Source organism: Tachysurus fulvidraco, chromosome 10 (assembly GCF_022655615.1).
Source record: "Tachysurus fulvidraco isolate hzauxx_2018 chromosome 10, HZAU_PFXX_2.0, whole genome shotgun sequence".
NCBI classification, from domain to species: domain Eukaryota; kingdom Metazoa; phylum Chordata; class Actinopteri; order Siluriformes; family Bagridae; genus Tachysurus; species Tachysurus fulvidraco.
In genome coordinates, this window is record NC_062527.1 from 6,129,618 (window position 1) to 6,149,358 (window position 19,741).

The 19,741-nt window shown below is 38.0% G+C and overlaps 2 protein-coding genes across 5 annotated transcripts; both read right to left on the bottom strand.

Annotated features, from left to right (window-relative positions):
• Positions 1 to 979: 979 nt before the first annotated feature.
• Positions 980 to 10,174, bottom strand: LOC113653868 (uncharacterized oxidoreductase YjmC-like). 4 transcript variants are annotated; one of them, XM_027163729.2, is made up of 11 exons: positions 10,007 to 10,174; positions 6,579 to 6,731; positions 5,345 to 5,533; positions 5,057 to 5,118; positions 4,352 to 4,405; positions 3,759 to 3,857; positions 3,387 to 3,522; positions 2,710 to 2,828; positions 2,539 to 2,634; positions 2,329 to 2,439; positions 980 to 1,202 (listed from the first exon to the last, which is right to left on the bottom strand). In XM_027163729.2, the coding sequence occupies exons 2-11, from the start codon at positions 6,655 to 6,657 to the stop codon at positions 1,140 to 1,142; spliced, it is 1,008 nt and encodes a 335-aa protein (XP_027019530.1). In that variant the 5' UTR covers positions 6,658 to 6,731; positions 10,007 to 10,174; the 3' UTR covers positions 980 to 1,139. The 4 variants fall into 4 exon arrangements, with proteins under 4 accessions (XP_027019530.1, XP_027019529.1, XP_047676112.1 ...); XM_027163728.2 differs by having other exon boundaries at positions 6,583 to 6,731; positions 10,007 to 10,164; XM_047820156.1 differs by lacking the exon at positions 10,007 to 10,174 and adding an exon at positions 8,871 to 8,921.
• Positions 10,175 to 14,487: 4,313 nt separating this feature from the next.
• On the bottom strand, positions 14,488 to 16,001 carry LOC113654050 (interferon-induced transmembrane protein 5-like). Its single transcript, XM_027164001.2, has 2 exons — positions 15,682 to 16,001; positions 14,488 to 14,957 (listed from the first exon to the last, which is right to left on the bottom strand). The coding sequence occupies exons 1-2, from the start codon at positions 15,886 to 15,888 to the stop codon at positions 14,736 to 14,738; spliced, it is 429 nt and encodes a 142-aa protein (XP_027019802.1). The 5' UTR covers positions 15,889 to 16,001; the 3' UTR covers positions 14,488 to 14,735.
• Between the last annotated feature and the right edge of the window lie 3,740 nt (positions 16,002 to 19,741).

Below are 19,741 nucleotides of genomic sequence, written 5' to 3' on the forward strand. Positions count from 1 at the left end.
CTAAATGAGCACTGTGTTACGTCCGATCTGACCTCACTGTATTTTTTTTTGTATAATCAAATTCTGTTCTAAAGTATCTTAATTAATTTTAAATAAAATGTTAAACCTTTTTTAATTACTTGTATTTATTGTTGTTATTCTTTTTTATGATAGTTTTACTTTCTTTATGTAAAGCACTTTGAAATACCATTGTATATGAAATGTGCTACAGTATAAATATGTGTCATAGACTAGATAAAATTATGGAGAAAAGGAAAATTTGAACCTGAGAAAAACTTTGAAAATAACCATAATGACGCAGTCTCCATGCTACAATAATAATGATAAAAGCATGCACATACACTGTGTGTGTGTGTGTGTGTGTGTGTGTGTGTGTGTGTGTGTGTGTGTGTGTGTGTGTGTGTAGACAAATCAAATTTTATTTGTCACATACACATACATACAGAGTACGCCATGCAGTGAAATGCTTTTTAGGTCTGTCCGGTATTCTAGCATAAAAGGAGTGGAATTAAGGATAAAAATAAAACCAAAAGGAGGTAGATAAATAAAAAGTATAAACTATATAAAAACTATATAAAATATGAAAATATATGTGAAAAATATATGTATATACATAAATGCGTATGGTTTTAATAATTGTCCTTAAAGTGTCCATGTGCAGTATGGTGTGTATAGAGTGCATAAAGTGGCACTGGGCTGTGCAAGTCCAGAGTTAAAGTGACAGTCCAGAGTTAAAGTGTCAGTGCAAAAAAAGGTTGTGCAGAAACAAATCCGGTTCCCTGCCCATTTTCTCTCCATCTATCCATTTGGGTAACTGTCCAGTCTCGGTATCCCCTCCTCTTATCTGCTCCAAGGCGATCCAGTTGAGCTAAATAAAATAAGCTTTATTCTTCACAAATATGTTTTTATCCATTTATGCATCCACATTTATTTTCACACCGAGTAGTAAGTTCAAAAGCTATGACTAGACAATAAAATGTACGAAAAATTTTGTACATAAAATTTATTTAATTATTTTTTTTAGTGACTGTAATCCTGCTTCACTTTACAGTCGAAATCTTGACTTCATCATTTCAGGTGATGCTTCATTCAAGAAAGTTTGATCCAGAAATGCACACTAGCGCCATCTGCCTGTCATTTTACTGGACGAGTCTGTGTGTCGGCAACAGAACAGACACTCCCAAAGTGCTGGCAACGTCGTTCTGGTAAATACAGAGGGAGAAAAATCATACACACATATACACACACTATGACACTATAGAACACAGTTAACAATGAAATTGGAGATATAGCTCAGACAACAATTAATTAGATTAAAAATACATGAAAATCATTTTATATCAAAATAAAAGGTACCGATATTTATTTAATGTATAGGTTCAAAATTTACAGATAGAAAACAAGTCAGATCAAAGGACATAGGATTTCATCTTTAGGGGTTTTAGCCCTCAGTGAGAATTTAAAACAAGAAGAGTTTTATATTATATATTATATGATTACATAGTAAGCCAAAAGTTAACAGTGGACAGTGTGTCCAATGAATGCAGTCATTAATAAAAAATATTCACAAGATAAAGACCGAATCAATAAATGTTATTTTTATTTAGTATTGAATGGATTGTTTGCATTAATATTTTGTTTGTGCTATCAACTCTGGTAATAAGAATAGGGAAATTCCACTGCTTCTGGTTGCCGTCTTCGCGGTTTTCCGCCGATTAGCGTTATAGATAAATGCCTCCAGCTCTGACTGCGCGTGCACGCTGCGCGTGCCTGTGCTTCACCGTTCAAATAAAGCAGACAGCTGATGACGCACTTTTGAAAGACTACAGTACAACGCACGCGCGTAAAAGCAAAGTAAAAAAATGGCTCTTGGATCAAACCGATAAATAATTTTCTTTCCCATCGACGACATGTCCTGCATTTGAACTTAAATCATAAGAGTCTTAAAACACTCTTTACTAGCACTCAATTGTTTTAACGTTTTCACCACTTTTTTTTAACAACACAGTAATCAACATCTTAGCTCTTGCACTGTGGTCCACTAGGGGGTGCTATCCGCTTGTACTATCTCAAACTGTAATGATGAGATATAATACGTCATAGATATAATAATCATTTTTGCTGTTATCGGTCCAATACCAATGCCGTATCTTATTATAATCTATGTAAATATGTATTATGTACCAATTTATGTACATAATTATATAGCATTTTATACTAATGTCAATGTATAAGGCTTAACATTTAAATCTATAACTGTATTTGTGTGTGTGTGTGTGTGTGTGTGTGTGTGTGTGTGTGTGTGTGTGTGTGTGTGTGTATGTGTACCATGTGCTTGACTACACTTAGCGAGTAAGGGATGCCATCCAGCTCCCGGCAGGTCTGGTTATGTTTCTTCTCCGGGTCTCCTGGGACCAGTACTGGCTTCTGTGTATTCGCCTGAAAAGGAAAATTATTGAACTCTGTATAAACTACAACATTATGTTTGTTTGCCATTGCTTACATTTCCCTCTGATTAGAGGAGATACAAACACTCACTGGCTCAAGGTTCCTGTGTAGAGACAGCAAATCAGACATTCTGTCATTGAATCCATCAGCAAAGAATTCTGGATTTAATGCCACAAAGCACTGACCCTAGAACACAGGGAAGATTGTAATAGGGTTATGTTATGATGTAATGTATGCATGTGTGTGTGAGATGGTAAATACCAGGTTTGCTCTTCTGTCAGTTATTCTCCATGTGCGTATATGTTTGCTGTAGTTTGAGCCAGCGAGAATCCCACAGAACACCTCCACCATTAGTCCGAGTCCATAACCCTTGTAACCTCCTAACACACAGATGGAGATGACATGAAACTTTATACTGTATATTTATCATTCAACAAAACACTTTTGTCAATTTATGTAACCTGGCAAAAAGTCTAACAGGAAAGAAGTGTAGAACAGTCAGATCCAGTATAAGGAATAAAATTATTTGGAGCATGCAAGATTTGAATGCAATTGAGTTAATTTGCCTCAAAGTGTGTTATTCATCTAGGCAACAACAATTTGCCAATGGTTTCAAGATTTCAAAAGACTCATGAACCTCTTAAATTACCAAAGTTAAGATACATTAATATGCAGCGTGTCTTGTTACAGACAAAGCAGAAAAGCCCTCAGTCCAGAAATTTCTCCACAAAACTTACTTTTAAAGCACTGAGAATACTTCCATATATGTTAGATAAACATTGTTTCACGGAAAATGTCACCATATAAATGAGCTTGGTTTGTGTATTACTCCAGTAATGACAGAGACGACTCTTGGTTGCTGTAGGCTTTTGATGTCAAATTGGGCATTATAGAGGCTCATAGAGCAGGAAGTGGTGGGACAAGACTAAAATAGAGACCTGTTGTCTCACTGCCACCCACAGGTACCAGGCCTCCTCCGGATAGCACTGCAGTAGGGTCTGAACTGGGAACACCATTGGCATCACAACCCCAACCTTCTGGGATAGACTGGCCATTACGTGCATGAAGCTCCACCTGAGACATAGATAGATAGATAGATAGATAGATAGATAGATAGATAGATAGATAGATAGATAGATAGATAGATAGATAGATAGATAGATAGATAGATAGATAGATAGATAGATAGATAGATAGATAGAGAGAGAGAGAGAGAGAGAGAGAGAGAGAGAGAGAAGAATTTCTCAGTAAGAAGAGAAAGAGTTTATTACTTTTATCTGTTAGTCGTGTGAACGTGTGTTTGTGCCTACCTTTCCGAGAGCAACAGCTGAGGTTGCCATGTCCAGCTCAAAGCTATCCCCATCATTAGCAGGAGCTGCTACACTAATAGGGTTTGTCCCTAATGTGCACTTCACAGAAAACACACACAGAGGAGGAAAAATAGAGAAAAAATAAATTAGTACAAGGTTTGTTTATTTTCGTCTTGATTTGTCATGCTACCTCGTATGCCTTCTTCATCACACAAAATGGCCTAAAATATTGCATTGACATTGGATTAAATCAAATGTATATATTCAGACTCTCCTTTTGTCATGAATTCAAGTGATATCTGAAGTTGCGTGTGATATTTTTACGAGTTTATTTACATCCGTGTTACTGTAAAATTAGTTCTATTTCAGTACAGATTCATTTTATCAGCTTTCAGTTATCCTTCCTATTCATCAGATGTCTACAATATTCTGGGTATATGTTGCAGTTTTTTTTTAAACTCCTGAAATAGAATACAAAGCTGTTGTGCTGTGTAGACTTGCCTTGTTTATGTCATGTCAGAGCTACATAGTCAATAAGAGAAGATATTGATAATACAGAGATATTTGATGGATGTTAAGTGACAAATACGAACCTCTTTACCTCGTGTAGGAACCACCAGGGGAGAGGTATTAGTGTAGCACATGCCCTAAACACCACAAAAGAGAAATGGGAGTCAAGAACATAATTTAATAACAATGTTTTAAATCCCTTCAGGAGATTTATCTTTACACTGTATACAGTACGCGATGAATAAAGACAACTGGGACAAATTTTAACTTGACATATTACCGTAGCGTAGCCTAAAGATGTAAAAAAAATGTAACTGTTTTAATTAGATGCGAAATATTTGGAGACATTCAGTTTAGGTACAGTGAGTATTAAAGCATTCAGTTTTGACGTGATGTTTGAGAAGCACATTTCTCAGAATTTTACTGATTTTTTTTATAATAGATGTAATAGATGATTGTGTGTAAGCTTGGTATATATATATCTTGATGTCCTTATAAAGATGGACGGAGAAACGTTTAGACATTTAGACATACATGCCAAATTCTCTCTCTCTCTCTCTCTCTCTCTCTCTCTCTCTCTCTCTCTCTCTCTCTCTCTCTCTCTCTCTCTCTCTCTCTCTCTCTCTCTCTCTCTCTCTCACACACACACACACACACACACACACACACACACACACACACACACACACACACACTCACACACACACACACACACACACACACACACACACACACACACACACACACACACACACACACACACACACACACATTCATGTGGAACTCACAATCATGTTCTTTTGCAGTGCTTGTTTGGAATAATAACCAGCAATTCCATAATGGTTGGACGCTGAACAAAAATAAATGAAATATTTAAAAAAAAAAAAGTAAAAAATAAAAACAAACAACATCAAAAACAAAAAACAAGAAGAAAACATAATGAGATAGACTGATTAAACATGTTCTGTTTGACACATTCTTACACATTCTCAGTTATAAACAGCAACTATGTCATATATCCTGACAGATTTCACTGTAAATAATTAAATTCACAATATGTGGTGTATTGGACTTGCTGTAAGCCACGACCCAGCCGATGCCCACATCTTGTGCTTTCTTCAGAGCTAAACTCATGCTGAAGTTTCCCACAACTGGACCCAGGAGGTTTTTCCCGTTCACAAGTGCTGTAGCCACTGACTCCTTTTCCACCACCGGCTCACCCTCCTTCGCACAGATTCCTGCCTTAGTCTCCTTTACATATAAATCTGGTGCATAAACCCTAGTATTAGTATCATTTCTATGGGGAACATTTGCAATAAAAATAATAGTTCTGCTCATATCAACGATAGTCTGTAGTAGTAGGTAAACACTATTATAATATTCAAGAGGTTTCATTAGTACTGTTTGTCTTTTAAAAACAAATAATTGAAATTGACATGTTAAATAAATAATTTAAATTGACATGTTGATTTTATAGCAAGTGGATATTCTAACATTTAAAAAGTATCTCCTACTCCGAGGTTACAACAAAGCAAATATGAGACTATTGAACCTTATTAAATTGCTGGACAATTTGTTTTCACTCTTTTCAAGCTTTTCCTATTTCAAGTCCTACCTGCAGATAATTTTGCAATTTTTACGAATGAATTTCTATATAGAACAAACGTTCTGCCAGTAGAATAAGAAAATGTAAACACTAAAATAAGTAAAAATGTCTAGAAATAAGTTTACTACTTATTTAGTTTATTCTAAAATAAAATAATAGTAATACATAATACTTTACTATAAATCATGAATAAAAATGACAATCATTTAAAAAAAATCATAAAATTATTTGATTTTTTTTTTAATTTCTGACTCTATGGAAGATATTTTTACTTTCTAAGATGATTTTTTTGCAATGCATTTATAATTTTTGGAAGGAATCTCCAGTGCTTTGTAGCAGTCAGATGTAAACTGTTTCTTTTCACACGATGGAAAATTAAACTGGTCTGAAACTGGAGAACCTGAGAAAAAATGCACACAGGGTGGAGGTGGGAATCAAACCCCCAACTCTTTTTTTTTAAGATGAGACAAAAGCAAAAAAAGAGAGGCCAGCAGAGAACTGTGGAGAACTAAATAGTTTTACAGATCTACAAAACTAAATGCTAGTATAAAAAATGATATTCTTTGTTAGTGCAGAAATTAATATTGTTGGCAAACTTATGTGGAAGAAAACTATGCAAAATAAGTAAAGTAACCAACTTTATGTAGTATTGCACTTAGAAATGAGCAGAGAAAGTGGTGTTTAATGGAATGGGATTTACATACACACCCATGCGGTTGAGTCCGTGGCTGTAATGGCCGCGCAAGTCTCCCTCCACCAGCACATCTGCAAGGCTGCTGGCATGACTGGCTTTAGTGCCAACTGCCAGCATACACTGCTTTATAAATTCTCTAACCTCCGTCTGTACCAGCAGGCATCTGTAGAATGCACATATTAATTAAAAAAATATTAAATTAAATTAATTATATAAAGCAAGGCAGTAAAAACCAATACATTCATCCATCCAGTTTTTTGTGCCACTTATGCTATTCAGTGTCACAGGAAGCATGGACTCAGGTGTTGCAGGCCGGGTGTGAACTCTGTACAGGGCACAATCACACACACACACACAAACACACACACACACACACACACACACACACACACACACACACACACACACACACACACACACACACACACACACACACACACACAAACACACACACACACACACACACACACACACACACACACACACACACACACACACACACACACACACACACACACACACACACACACACTATGCATTTGTTTGTCCTGGAGGAGGAAATGCGAGGAGTACTGCGAGGAAACAATGAAGCATGGGGACAGACATTTACAGCATTTTTTGCATTTACAGCATTTAACAGACACCTTTATCCAAAGTGACTTACATTATCTCATCTTTATACAACTGAGCAATTGAGGGATAAGGGCCCTGCTCAGGGGCCCATCAGTGGCAGCTTGGTGGACCGGGGATCGAACTCACAACCTTCTGATCGATAGGCTCAATCCCTAGTGGTGCTGAAGACTCTCTTTAATACCTCAGTGTAGGAGTCTACACTTCATTAGAGTCAGCACTATGATCGGTAAAAACCTCTCTCTCTCTCTCTCTCTCTCTCTCTCTCTCTCTCTCTCTCTCTCTCTCTCTCTCTCTCTCTCTCTACCACTCCCATGATTTTTTTTTTTTGTCCAGCTGCAAACCTCTAGTCTCAAACAGATTGATCTTTCTATTCGTCCAACCCCAACTCAAGCAACTTTATTTGGTCCAAATGATTTGATTTGATTTGATTTTTGTTTCTATTAGTCTATCATATTAGACATATTATCTATAAGAAACAATAAGTATACAATAGCATTAAAGATTATATTTCTTTTCTTTCGCGGTTTCGTGGCCATGGTGGACAAGTTGAGCGTAGGCTGCAGGCAGAGAACAGGTTGAACTGGAAGGAAATGCGTGATGATTATGGCAAGTCTACATTTGTCTGCTTTGTGTTTTCTTTCAGGTAATTATATGAGAGAGAGAGAGAGAGAGAGAGAGAGAGAGAGAGAGAGAGAGAGAGAGAGAGAGAGAGAGAGAGAGAGAGAGGCAGAGGCTGACTGGGTGGAGTTTGCACATTGCTCACACATGCACAGTGTCACAGTGAACTTGAATTAGGAGGAATCCATGAGATATTGCAATGCCATTTTTGAAAAGCACACTGAAAAGCACGGTCGAGAAAATGAAGTGAACATCAGCAGCATTTGAGGTCCCTGACATTTGCCGGAGAAGGGCAGAACAGGAAAAAGGATTTAAGGCTGTGAACCTGAACAGCAGTGTGGATCCCGTGCTACCATCAGGAGTCAAGTGGCACTTCTCTTTTTACTCTCTCTTGCTCTTTCCCCCCTCCTTTCCTTTTCCCCCTCCGGTTGCAGTTCCCTAGACTCAGGGTGCCAAGGCACCTCGGGATAAGTGGGTGGTATGGGGATGAGTGGCTGAATCCAGTATCACAGCTGTATACTGCCACCCCTACCGTTTACCCAAACCACAAATGTAATTTGGGATGAAATCAAAGCTATGGGAGTAATCAAGGACTTCCACAGTGATTGGAGCAGGCTGTCGTCTTGATGCTCAAGGCAGACAGGTCGGTCTGTTTTTGTGTAGACTTTAGTCAATCCATTGTCTATATTTGACTCGTAACATTAATTAACTGCTCCAGTTAGACATGGCTTGCTTTTATTCAACACCGGATTTAAACAAGGGGTATTAGCAGATTTACTTGACTCCAGACTTTGGCAGCAGGTTAGATGGCTCCCCATCAGTTGGGTGGTGGGATTATATGGCACCAGGGACATGGTCGAGTGTCTGTTGTGGACAGACATTAGGTGGTTGAACCCCTTGGTAATTAATGTGTGATACTTGTCATGTGTCAGAAAAATAAATAGGCAGAAATGACTCCAGAAATGATGGCAAAAGTTTGCACAACACACACACACACACACACACACACACACACACACACACACACACACACACACACACACACACACACCTAGAGCATGATCTTGAACTTGTTTTGTCCATGAATGAGATGGAAGCTGTGAAATATTGAGACAGCATTTCTGTTAAGGAAAAGTGTGTTGATATGACTGTATTAAAAGGTTTCATCATCTAAATTCATGTCTTTGTGACCTATACATGATAGACGTCCCCTCTCACACACTCTCTAACAAAGCAATAGACACTTCAGTAGGAATCTTTGACTCATAGAGAAAACTGGCATAGAAACAGGCAGCTCATGATGGAACATGTTAAAGGAGAGATTTTCTGGTGGCTATTATTTATATTGTGAGGAGACGCTACCAATTTTACAGCTATGACAAAGAGTTAACTTTTTATAAGATCTGTCATGCAAATATCTAAAAAAAAAAGGCAGCACGGTGAACGTTGATGTTTAGCCTGAAAGGTTACATTCCATAAAGTGTACCTAAGAAAAGTGCCCTTGACTTGAACAGCAATATTTTGCAGAACAGATAACCATGTTCTCAAGATTGAGAAAATATTATAGGCAGAAACAGTATTTCAGATAGGTGTGTGGTCTTGATATAAGCTATGTGCAAACTTTATTGAACAGTACTGTGCTTGTTACATTTTAAATAAACATATAAATCTCTTGCTCTCATGGCCCATAAACTGAAAAAAATACAGTCCAGTATTTGGTTCTAAGTACAAGCATATGGCTGTACCATATCATCTGTGCTTTTACAAGCTATTATAGGACCTGGGTGGGATCTGAGAAACACCCAGAAAGCTTCATTTGATGAGTAAAACCATTTATCATTACCAGCACAAATCTTCTGACCATTTAGTGGAGAAGATTATACCTTAAGCTCAAAACAGCACTGAGGTTCACTCTGTAGTCATGTACCGTAGATGTTAATTTGAGCTTGAGAGCGGGTACATGGACTGTGTGATCCACCCAAATACCTTAAAGCACCAACAGTGCAGTGAAACAACATGCCTACTAATTTCCAAATGCAAAGCTACCACAATTGGTGTATGTATATAGCATTTACATACATATTTAAATATTACATCATTTGTTGTAGTCTACACTGCTTTTTTAAAAATTTCAATTTTCAGCACAGAAATTCTTATTTTTAAAAAAAAAAAAAAAGTAAAGCCTACCTGGTGAGGCTCATGATAGCAAACACGGTTGTGACGTGTGACCCTCTCTAATGAAAATGCACCGTTTTGAATTCTAGAATTTGTGTCACTTCCTGATCGCATTGAAAAAACTCAGTGAGTCAAGATTAATAAAGTGAATGGAGGGGTGGAGCTTGGTGAAAACCAGCATTGTGTAGTCAGGCAGGTATTCACATAACACCTGGTTTATCTGGCTCTCATTGCTTTTGGCATTCATAACAGTGTAAAATATTGCCAAGGCAACAGTAACCGCTGGACGATTGGGCATAGCATGGACAATGTCTCGCCAACACAACCTCTGACCTGTTACTCCTTTCCACTTCATGCAGATTTAATACTCTTCACTGATCTTAAACAATACCTTAGACAATGACACATCTTAGTGTTCTAGAACAATGCATATCTAATGGAAAAACAATTTATACACTAAACTGTGTAAAGGGAAAGATGGTGTGGGTCCAGGTTTTCATTCCAAGCAGCCACACCTGAGCTTATTGAAAGCTGAGATCAATGGATTTAACTGTTGGAATCAGAATCAGAATCAATTTTATTGCCAGGTACTAGGGTCTACATATACAGGAATTTGTCTTGGTGTGTTGGTGCATTGTAATAATAGAGAAGAAGCATAAATATAAGAAACAAAGGTGTATAAACATATAGATTTACAATAAAAACAATATCAGTTGTGGAAACTGCTTGATTGGTATGAAAATCTGCACCCACATTGGCCCATTACAGATAAGATTCAATACCTCTGGTATAAGACCTTTTCCAAGCATAATACCTGGCTGCTCTCTCTGTCATTTGTATCCTTCTTTAGAAAAAATGGGCAAGCTCTGTCTGACTAAATTGTGACCATTGGTACATAGCAATTTTCAGGCCTTGCCTGAGATTCTCAGTTGGATTAAAGTCTGGGTTTTGTCTGAGCTTTTCTAACACAAATACATTCTTAGTTTTGAATCTCTCCACTGTTGCTTTAGATTTGGAGATTTGGAGGATTTGAAGTCTTTTTGCTTCACTCTCAATGTCTCTTGAAGACTGGAACAGATTGACGGATTTTAAGAAGTAAAATGTACTGAACTTCATTCCACCTATCATGTCCTCAACCTTGACCAGTTTCCCAGTTTCTCCAGCTGATGAAAAGCATCCCCACAACATTGTGCTACCTTCACCATGCTTTATAGTGAGGAATGGTCTTCTCAGGGTGATGAGCTGGAATTAAATTTTATTATGTATGAATTTTGTATGAATCTTTGCCAGAACTTTGTCCTGGAATTTTTTATTATTTTTATGATGATCTATATTTAGGTATCTTCTCTAACAAACACTGGGGTCTTCTCAAAACAGTTGTATTTACAAAATATATAAAAATATATATGCTTACAAAGCATGCAGGGTATTAAAGGGGTATAAATAACATTCAAAGCATTAGATGCATCTCCTCAATTTTATTAAAGGACAAGACAAAACCTTAACACAGGGGCTTCTGTGAACTGCTTCCAAAAGAGAGCAAAGTTTTTGAATGATCTAGTCAAAGCCCAGTCCTGAATCAACTAAAAATCACTGGGTTGACCTGAAGTATGCTGTGCATAGGAGAAAGCTCTCACAATTTGATGGACTACACCTCAAGTGACAACTATTAAACTCCTGAAATTTGCAGATGATACTATGCTCATCTGACTCATCTAAGATGGAAATGAGTCTGCATCCCCAGCAGGAGGTGGAGCGGCTGGTGCTATGGTGCAGTCAGAACAGCCTAGAGTTAAACACCCACAAAACTTTGGAGATGATAGTGGACTTTAGGAAAGACCCCTCAACACTACTCCCCCTCACAATATCCAACAGCCCTGTGTCATCTGTGCAGTCCTTCAAGTTTCTGGGCACTACTATTTCCCAAGACATGAAATGGTTGTGCAACCTACAGTAAACTCCCATTCTCAAAAAGGCCCAGCAGAGGATGTACTTTCTATGCCAATTAAAGAAGTACGGTCTGCCACAGGAGCTGTTGATGCTGTTCTACACTGTAGTCATTGAATCTGTCCTTTACACAGTTAAACCATCAGAAAAAAATAATTGGTGCTTCCCTGCCCACTCCCCAGGATTTGTACCATACAAGAACCACAAACCGGGCAGGAAAAATCACTACTGACCCTTCACACCCCGGACACAACCTCTTTCAGCTCCTCCTGTGCTTTGCTTACCAAAACTGCCAGACACAGGAACAGTTTCTTTCCCCAGGCAATTACCCTGATTAACAACTCACCATAATTATATTCCCTGCTTCATATCTATAAGCACTATTATCAGAACTGTCAATCATCACATCATCTACACACACTACTGCAACTGTATATTGTAAAAAGCATAATATTGCACAATACTGTTATTTGCACTACCATCACTTCTCACACTTTATGTACATAACTGATCTGTCATATACTTTGTATTCCTATTTAATACTCGTACTGTCTATATTGTCTGACATTGTCGGTATTGTCTTGTTTTGTATAGTCCAAGCTAAATGTATAGTATAGTATTATGTATGTATGTACAGTCACAAACAGCTGCATTTTTAAAGACGTGAAAGCGTGACCCCCGCCAGACACCCCCCACCCCCGAAAATTACATAAATACATAAAATAAAATACAATAAAATAAACTAATGGGGAGTTTTTTAATTTCCATTTATTAATTTGTGTGTGTGTGTGTGTGTGTGTGTGTGTGTGTGTGTGTGTGTGTGTGTGTGAGAGAGAGTGAGAGAGAGAGAGAGAGAGAGAGAGAGAGAGAGAGAGAGAGAGAGAGAGAGAGAGAGAGAGAGAGAGAGAGAGAGAGAGAGAGAGACTATGACTGGTGTTGTTTATTGTATGCCTTTTTACACTCCTTTATCATTTTTATAATGTTGCTCCCATTTAAAACAGTTCGGCTCAAGCCCAGCCATTTTTAGGGTCATGATTGTTTCGGTTTGACCATCGAAAATATCCTCGCTAATAAATGTTTTTTTAAATTGGTTGTTGCGTTAAATCTTACCCATATACTATAGTGCTATTTTCTGATTGGCTATTGTGTAGCCTCCTTTTTTTTTGATTGGCTGATAAGTGTCAGGCTCAACTAAGAACTGAGACGCGCTTGATTCCTGCCCGGTTCCATAGAGACAGCGGTGCGGACTGATACATTTTGGGCGCTGCGGCTTATTAAATATATGATAAATAGTCAAAAAGTTTTTCTGCGTGAGAAATACAATGTGTGGCGGGAGAGCGTGACAAAAGACCGAAATGCGTGACTGTCACTCTCAATGCGTGACATTTGACAACCCTGCAGCTGGAACCAAATTCCTTGTGTGTCAACTAACATGGCCAATAAACCTGATTCTGGAAAAATATTGGCAAGTCAAGCTGTGGCTGTGGCACACTGACAGACTAGAAAGGGGGGCTTTAACAATGTATTTGTTTAGGGGTGTGTATACTTATGTAACCAGGTGATTGTAACTTTTCTATTTTTTCCTTGATATATATATATATATATATATATATATATATATATATATATATATATATTCATTGTGATTTTACATTTGTCATTTTACATCTCGGTTTTATTTTTTAATTTATCCATACTATATTGAGGTCACATGACACCTGAGTTGCCCCAGCCCCCCTAATCCCCCAGACCTAAAAACTGCACCACAAACCTTCTAGATTATTGTGGATTCTTGATATATAATTTAACTTAATTACATTTTTGTTCAAGGTGATAAATTTTTACCTACAGGAAAGGCACTGTATGATATGTTTTTAAATCATATAAGGGTCAGATGCAGCTTTACAGCAGCAACTGTGTGTATTTTAGGACAGAGATGAATATGAGAGTATATGTGTTTTCTCCTCTTTAATCAGTCCTCCCACATCTGTCTCTACTCTTTTAGCCAGCAGAAATAGAGCGGCCAGTGAGCACTGGCAGTCAGGTCTGTCATTTAGATCATATAAATACCAGAGAGAAGAGTGGTCAGCAGTAGAACCCAACAGGGCAGGGCAGCCCACAGCACATAAACACCACAGTATTACAGAGCAGACCACACTTGGCTATGCCTGAACTGCATTACCCTGTGCCTTAATAACATAAAGATAAACAAAAAGGAAAACCTCTCATCTTTACTTAAAGATATTAAATATGGCAGGACTGGGATACAAATCTGCCATGATTCCTTAAATCCTTGTGCTATAGGCTGATATTGTGCTGATATATTTTCATACACACACAAACACACACACACACTCACACACACACACACACACACACACACACACACACACACACACACACACACACACACACACACACACACACACACACACACACACACACACACACAGAAGACCCTGTGGAGATCAGTCCACCCATTTATGAGTCTCATACTTGATAAATTAAAATTTACCCAAAACGGAAAAAAAGATAAAAGTTACTCATGACGTTAAATAGTTTATTCCAGTAATGTCACATTAACTTCAAATAAGCAATGATATGGATATTTCTCATTTACCATACAATAATCTGGAAAACAAATTATATAATAATAAAAACAATAATACAATAACTCACTAGTAAGAAGATAAAAAAGTTTTATGAGTCACAGAGGGTCATAAGTCCATGGATAGCTATTGTTCATTGATGGGAGCGTTTTTTGTTTTTTTTTGCTAGTTGTTTCCTTCGCTGTCTACCTGCCAAAGAGCTTCATGAAATTCTGGTAGCCGTCTTCACCAAAGAAGTCGAAACTACCCTGCAAGCTGCCAAGGTGGACGAGAAGCAGTCCGAGAAGCCCAAGGAAAAGCAGCGGCACCAGAAGGTTCCAGCCAGATGCCAGGATATTGTACCACTTCGCCTTGTCAGAGCACTCCTGAGCAGCACGCATGTCTCCCAGGGTCTTCTGGTCTCGGGCCTGAGAGTTGTGATTTGAATTGGAGCACATACGGCATGCACACACACACACACACACACACAAAAACAAAAAGCAAATTTAATGCAGACTCAAATTCATGGTTTGGTCTGGTTCTCTGGTTTGCCCTTTATAGAATGATTGCATTGTCCAGCCAAACCATAAGGAGAAACAAAAACACACACACAGAGAGAGAGAGAGAGAGAGAGAGAGAGAGAGAGAGAGAGAGAGAGAGAGAGAGAGACAGAGAGAGCGAGAGCGAGAGCGAGAGCGAGAGATGTTTCCAGTACTGTAATCCTAGAGAATGTCTATGCTATTAGCTACCTACTAATTACACTCCAGTTATAAACATAAGTGTCTCTAAGTTCAGAATAACTACTGCATCCTCTCTCTCTCTCTCTCTCTCTCTCTCTCTCTCTCTCACACACACACACACACACACACACACACACACACACACACACACACACACACACACACACACACACACACACACACACAATCCTGTGCAGCACCCTTGATATTTTTGAACTGTTTTTAAATCAGAGCACCAGCACAGTTTACTCAGCTTGCTAGAAACCCCAAACCACACAAATTTAAAAAGTTTAAAAAAAAAGCAGTTATTCACATAATGTTTGCTTTCTCATTTTCCTTAAATTGAGTTACCTAAAAAGAGAAATGGTGATAGAAAAAAAAGCAAAAATAAAGAATAGACGCCTTTACTCACCTTGATGGAATAAATAAGGGCCATGAAGCCGAGACAGCAGAAATTGACGTACAAGGTGTTACAGAGGGACCAGACCAGGTAGTCATTGAGAGGTTTTTTGGTCACAGGGCCCATGTTCACCACCGTGGAGCCGACCGGCTTGCGTGAGGACTTGCAGTTTGTGAGTGGAGTACAGTCAGACGAATAGCTGTATGTAGCGTTGTCCATCCTGCTGCTGGGATGTGAGGACCTGAACCTGCTGTAGTGCTGATTCTGCTGAGGCCCTGGAACCTGTGACTCTAACTTATATTCTCACCATGGAGGGGTGGTGACTTAATGTGTGTGTTTGTGTGTGTGTGTGTGTGTGTGTGTGTGTGTGAGTGTGTGTGTGTGTGAGAGAGAGAGAGAGAGAGTAAGAGAGAGAGAGAGAGAGAGAGAGAGAGAGAGAGAGGCCTGTTATTATGTGTGATGGGCACTATGCAAGATCAACTTCCATAACTATCTACCATAGATACACACGACAGCTGCATTAATGTTATGTCTCTCCTACTAAGAAGTACAAGCCTTTCGATGACTGAAGAAATGTCTACAAGATAATTATGTACATAGAAGGTTAAATTTATCGCAACAATAAAATTTAAGGAAGGAATTTAAGGCAGTTTGAACGTCAGTAGTCACTGCCCCCTACTGGAGAAACTACACTTTTCGACATTGTTTCATCAAGCTTGACTTAGAAACAGCCAGATGACCAGTGCTGAGCAAATATTATGACAATGTTTGACCATTTGCTGCTCAAACTTGAGGGTGTAGTGATATGTAGAAAGCTATGAAATTGCCCTCTATTTTGATGAGGGAAGCGCCTCTCATCAAAATAGAGGGCAATTTCATAGCTTTGGCAAGCATGGCACTTTGGGTGTTGTATGATAATAGAGAGCCACACTGGAGGGAGATATCACAGTCCTACCATACCATTGGCTTGATGTTCTTCCCTTAAAAGGCTTGTAATAATTCTTTAACTTACTGTTAATTAACAATTTTTATATCAAGGACAGTCGATAAAAGAATTTTACTGCATGTCGTACTGTGTAGAATAGTGTATGTGCTAAACAGATCTGAAACTTGACTTCAGTTACTTCAGAAAAGCAACTGATGCTCACTCCTCAATCTGGGAATAGTTTTAAGGACTTTTAAGTTTGAACAGTTGTCCTATTTAAAGGAGTTAATAGAATCATAATAAACTCTTTTCTTATATTTATATAAAAATAATTTTATACCTGCATCACCTACATTATTTATATTTCTATATCTTGCAGTTTAAAGACTGGGTAAAAAAAAAATCACAAAAAAATAAAAAAATTCACCCTCATGTATGTTAACCAAAATTCTTACACTGGCAATGCTTGTTGCTGCGAGAGAGAGAGAGAGAGAGAGAGAGAGAGAGAGAGAGAGAGAGAGAGAGAGAGAGAGAGAGAGAGAGATTAAAAATAAATACCAATTCCGTTTTCTTCTTATTAAAAGCACACTGTAAAATACAAAAAATAAAAGCATTGCCAATAAATGAAATTAGGTGGGTGAAAAGTCTCTCTTGCAGTCTGTACCTTCTTTAAATTGGTAAAAAATTAAACATTTACTAAAACGAGATCAATAATGAAAAACATTGTAACATGGTCAGTCCAGGAACAAATGTACTGTAACAAGCCAACAGTATAACATCATTGAGGAAACATAAGTACCACCTCTTGAACCTTACTTCAAGTTAATACTTACAAAGGAAGTTTATTTTTCAAGACATGGACCTTGTTTGACAGCTTGTTCGCATCTAGCTCCATAAAAAGCTTTTGAAATGTTTCAAATGTGTATCTCAAGTCTTGCATGTAGGCCAAGTTTAATGCATAAATTAGACCAAGCATCATAGAACACACACTGGCAACATTGTTTAGGTTATCAAGTTTTTTGATGCCTACAATTATGATGCCAACATCTTGGTATGAGACTGTGGCATTTGCCCCTTTTGATGACGTAGAATCCTAGGGTGGTGTTGCGAATCAAGGTTTAGGCTTCATAATGTTCAACATACTAAAAAATTCAAGTAAAAATATGTTCACCTTCTTTTCACTAAGCTGGCTTATAGAGGGTTTTGCATTTGAACTCAGATATATGCCAAGCTTTAGATGCCGAAAAGAAAAAAAGATCATTCAGCCATTATTTATCTTACCTCAACCATTATTACCTTTAGCATTTTAAAGGCTGTGTGCACGATGTTTGAAAGCCAATGTTGACATTTGAAATCACTAAAACAAACACGCCCCTAACCCAAATGGGTGTCACCCCTGTTTTGATAGCTCCGCCTCGCACATACATACTCAACCCAGCAACTATTATGGCGGAACCTGCTGGGGCAGCTGGCCGAGGGGATATTTTTATTAATAAATGACTCAATGAGTAAGACTATGGTAATACAGGTCAAATGTGTTTTTGTAGTACTGTGTGTTGTACCATGAAAGGTTTAGCTCCGTTTCACGTGGAAGATGACGTTCAACACCTAAAACCCAAGGCAGAGGTAAGGGCAGTGCACTGAACACTCTCTCCACCGCATATTGAGAAGACACACCCCTTTCTACTCATTAGCTACATGTTTGTTTTGTTAGTCGGTCCGACTCAATTTTCTGAAGCATTTTTGAAACATCGTGCGACCCGCCTTTAAAGAGGGCTGGCCATCTGTTCTTAAATTCACCAATGAAACGCAAATCTTCGACCACTTCATGCTAACCCTGGCCATCTGTTTACACATAAATGCGGAAAATGCTACTAATTAGCAATTGAAAAAAAAAAGTCATTTGTCTTTTTATGGGATAATTTATATTATATCAAAGTGCAAAAAGTGGAAAATATTACATAGAAACAAAAACGGAATGCAGAGTGACTAATAATACCAGGGCTATCAAGTATTACGCATTAAGCATGACAGTCACTCATTTCGGTCTTTTGTCACGCTCTCCTGCTACACATTGTATTTCTCATGCAGAAAAACATTTTTATTTATTTGATATTATTTTTACTATTTCTCATATATTTAATATGCCGCAGCGCCCAAAATGTATCTGTCCGCACCGCTGTCTCTATGGAACCGGGCAGGAATCAAATGCGTCTCCCCTGGAGTTCTTAGTCGAGCCTGCCACTTGTCAGCCAATCAAAAAAAAAAAAGGCTACACAATAGCCAATCAGAAAATAGCACTATTGTATCTGGGTACAATTTAACGCAACAACCAATGAAAAAAAGCATATCAATGGAAAACCACTGGAGCTGCGAGCATCACTTTGAGCACAGAGTAAGTCATGATCTTCTGTTTTAATGTTACAACAAATTCACAACTTGTGTATTATATGTCACTCTCGCCTGACTTCAAAACTTGAGAGCCCGGATTAAAAAAAGTAAATTACACACGTGAAATACATCTGGAAATTATATAATCTGTAATTCATAATTCTAATCTTTGAAAATCTCAATATAAATGCAAGTATGTAAAGTATCTTAACGGTGTCTCCACATAAACACAAAACAGGCAGGGTCTCCGATGTTTGATAAATGCTTTTGAAAACTGCGTTGTGTCAACAAACTCTACAAAAATCAAAACAAACGTGTAGCCAATGAGCAGAAAGGGGCGTGTCTTGTCAATATGGGCAGAGAGAGTGTTCAGTGTCCATGTGTGACATTAGCAGAAAGCGGTTTTAACATTGACATGGAGGATAAAAACAAAGAAAGAAAGCAAAGAAAGGCTTATGATAAGGCAAGAAGTAGGACGTGTTAGTATAGGATCAGCTTTCCAGCACTGGAGAGAACTGAAGGAGCAGGAAGCTAAACGTTAAACGCTCAGGAGTTATTGACTCGGGGAAACTCGAATCTGTGAATATGTGGCCAACTTTACTTAAGACTTTACTTACTCGATAGGTGAGTAATGTTGGTTTTGCTTTGTTACACAGAACTAATATATTCCGTCCTTTGCATGATTATGCTTGTGTGTCAATTTTTCCTTGTTTGTTTATCTGTAATCGTATTGTTCTTCCCTTCAGCTATGATAAA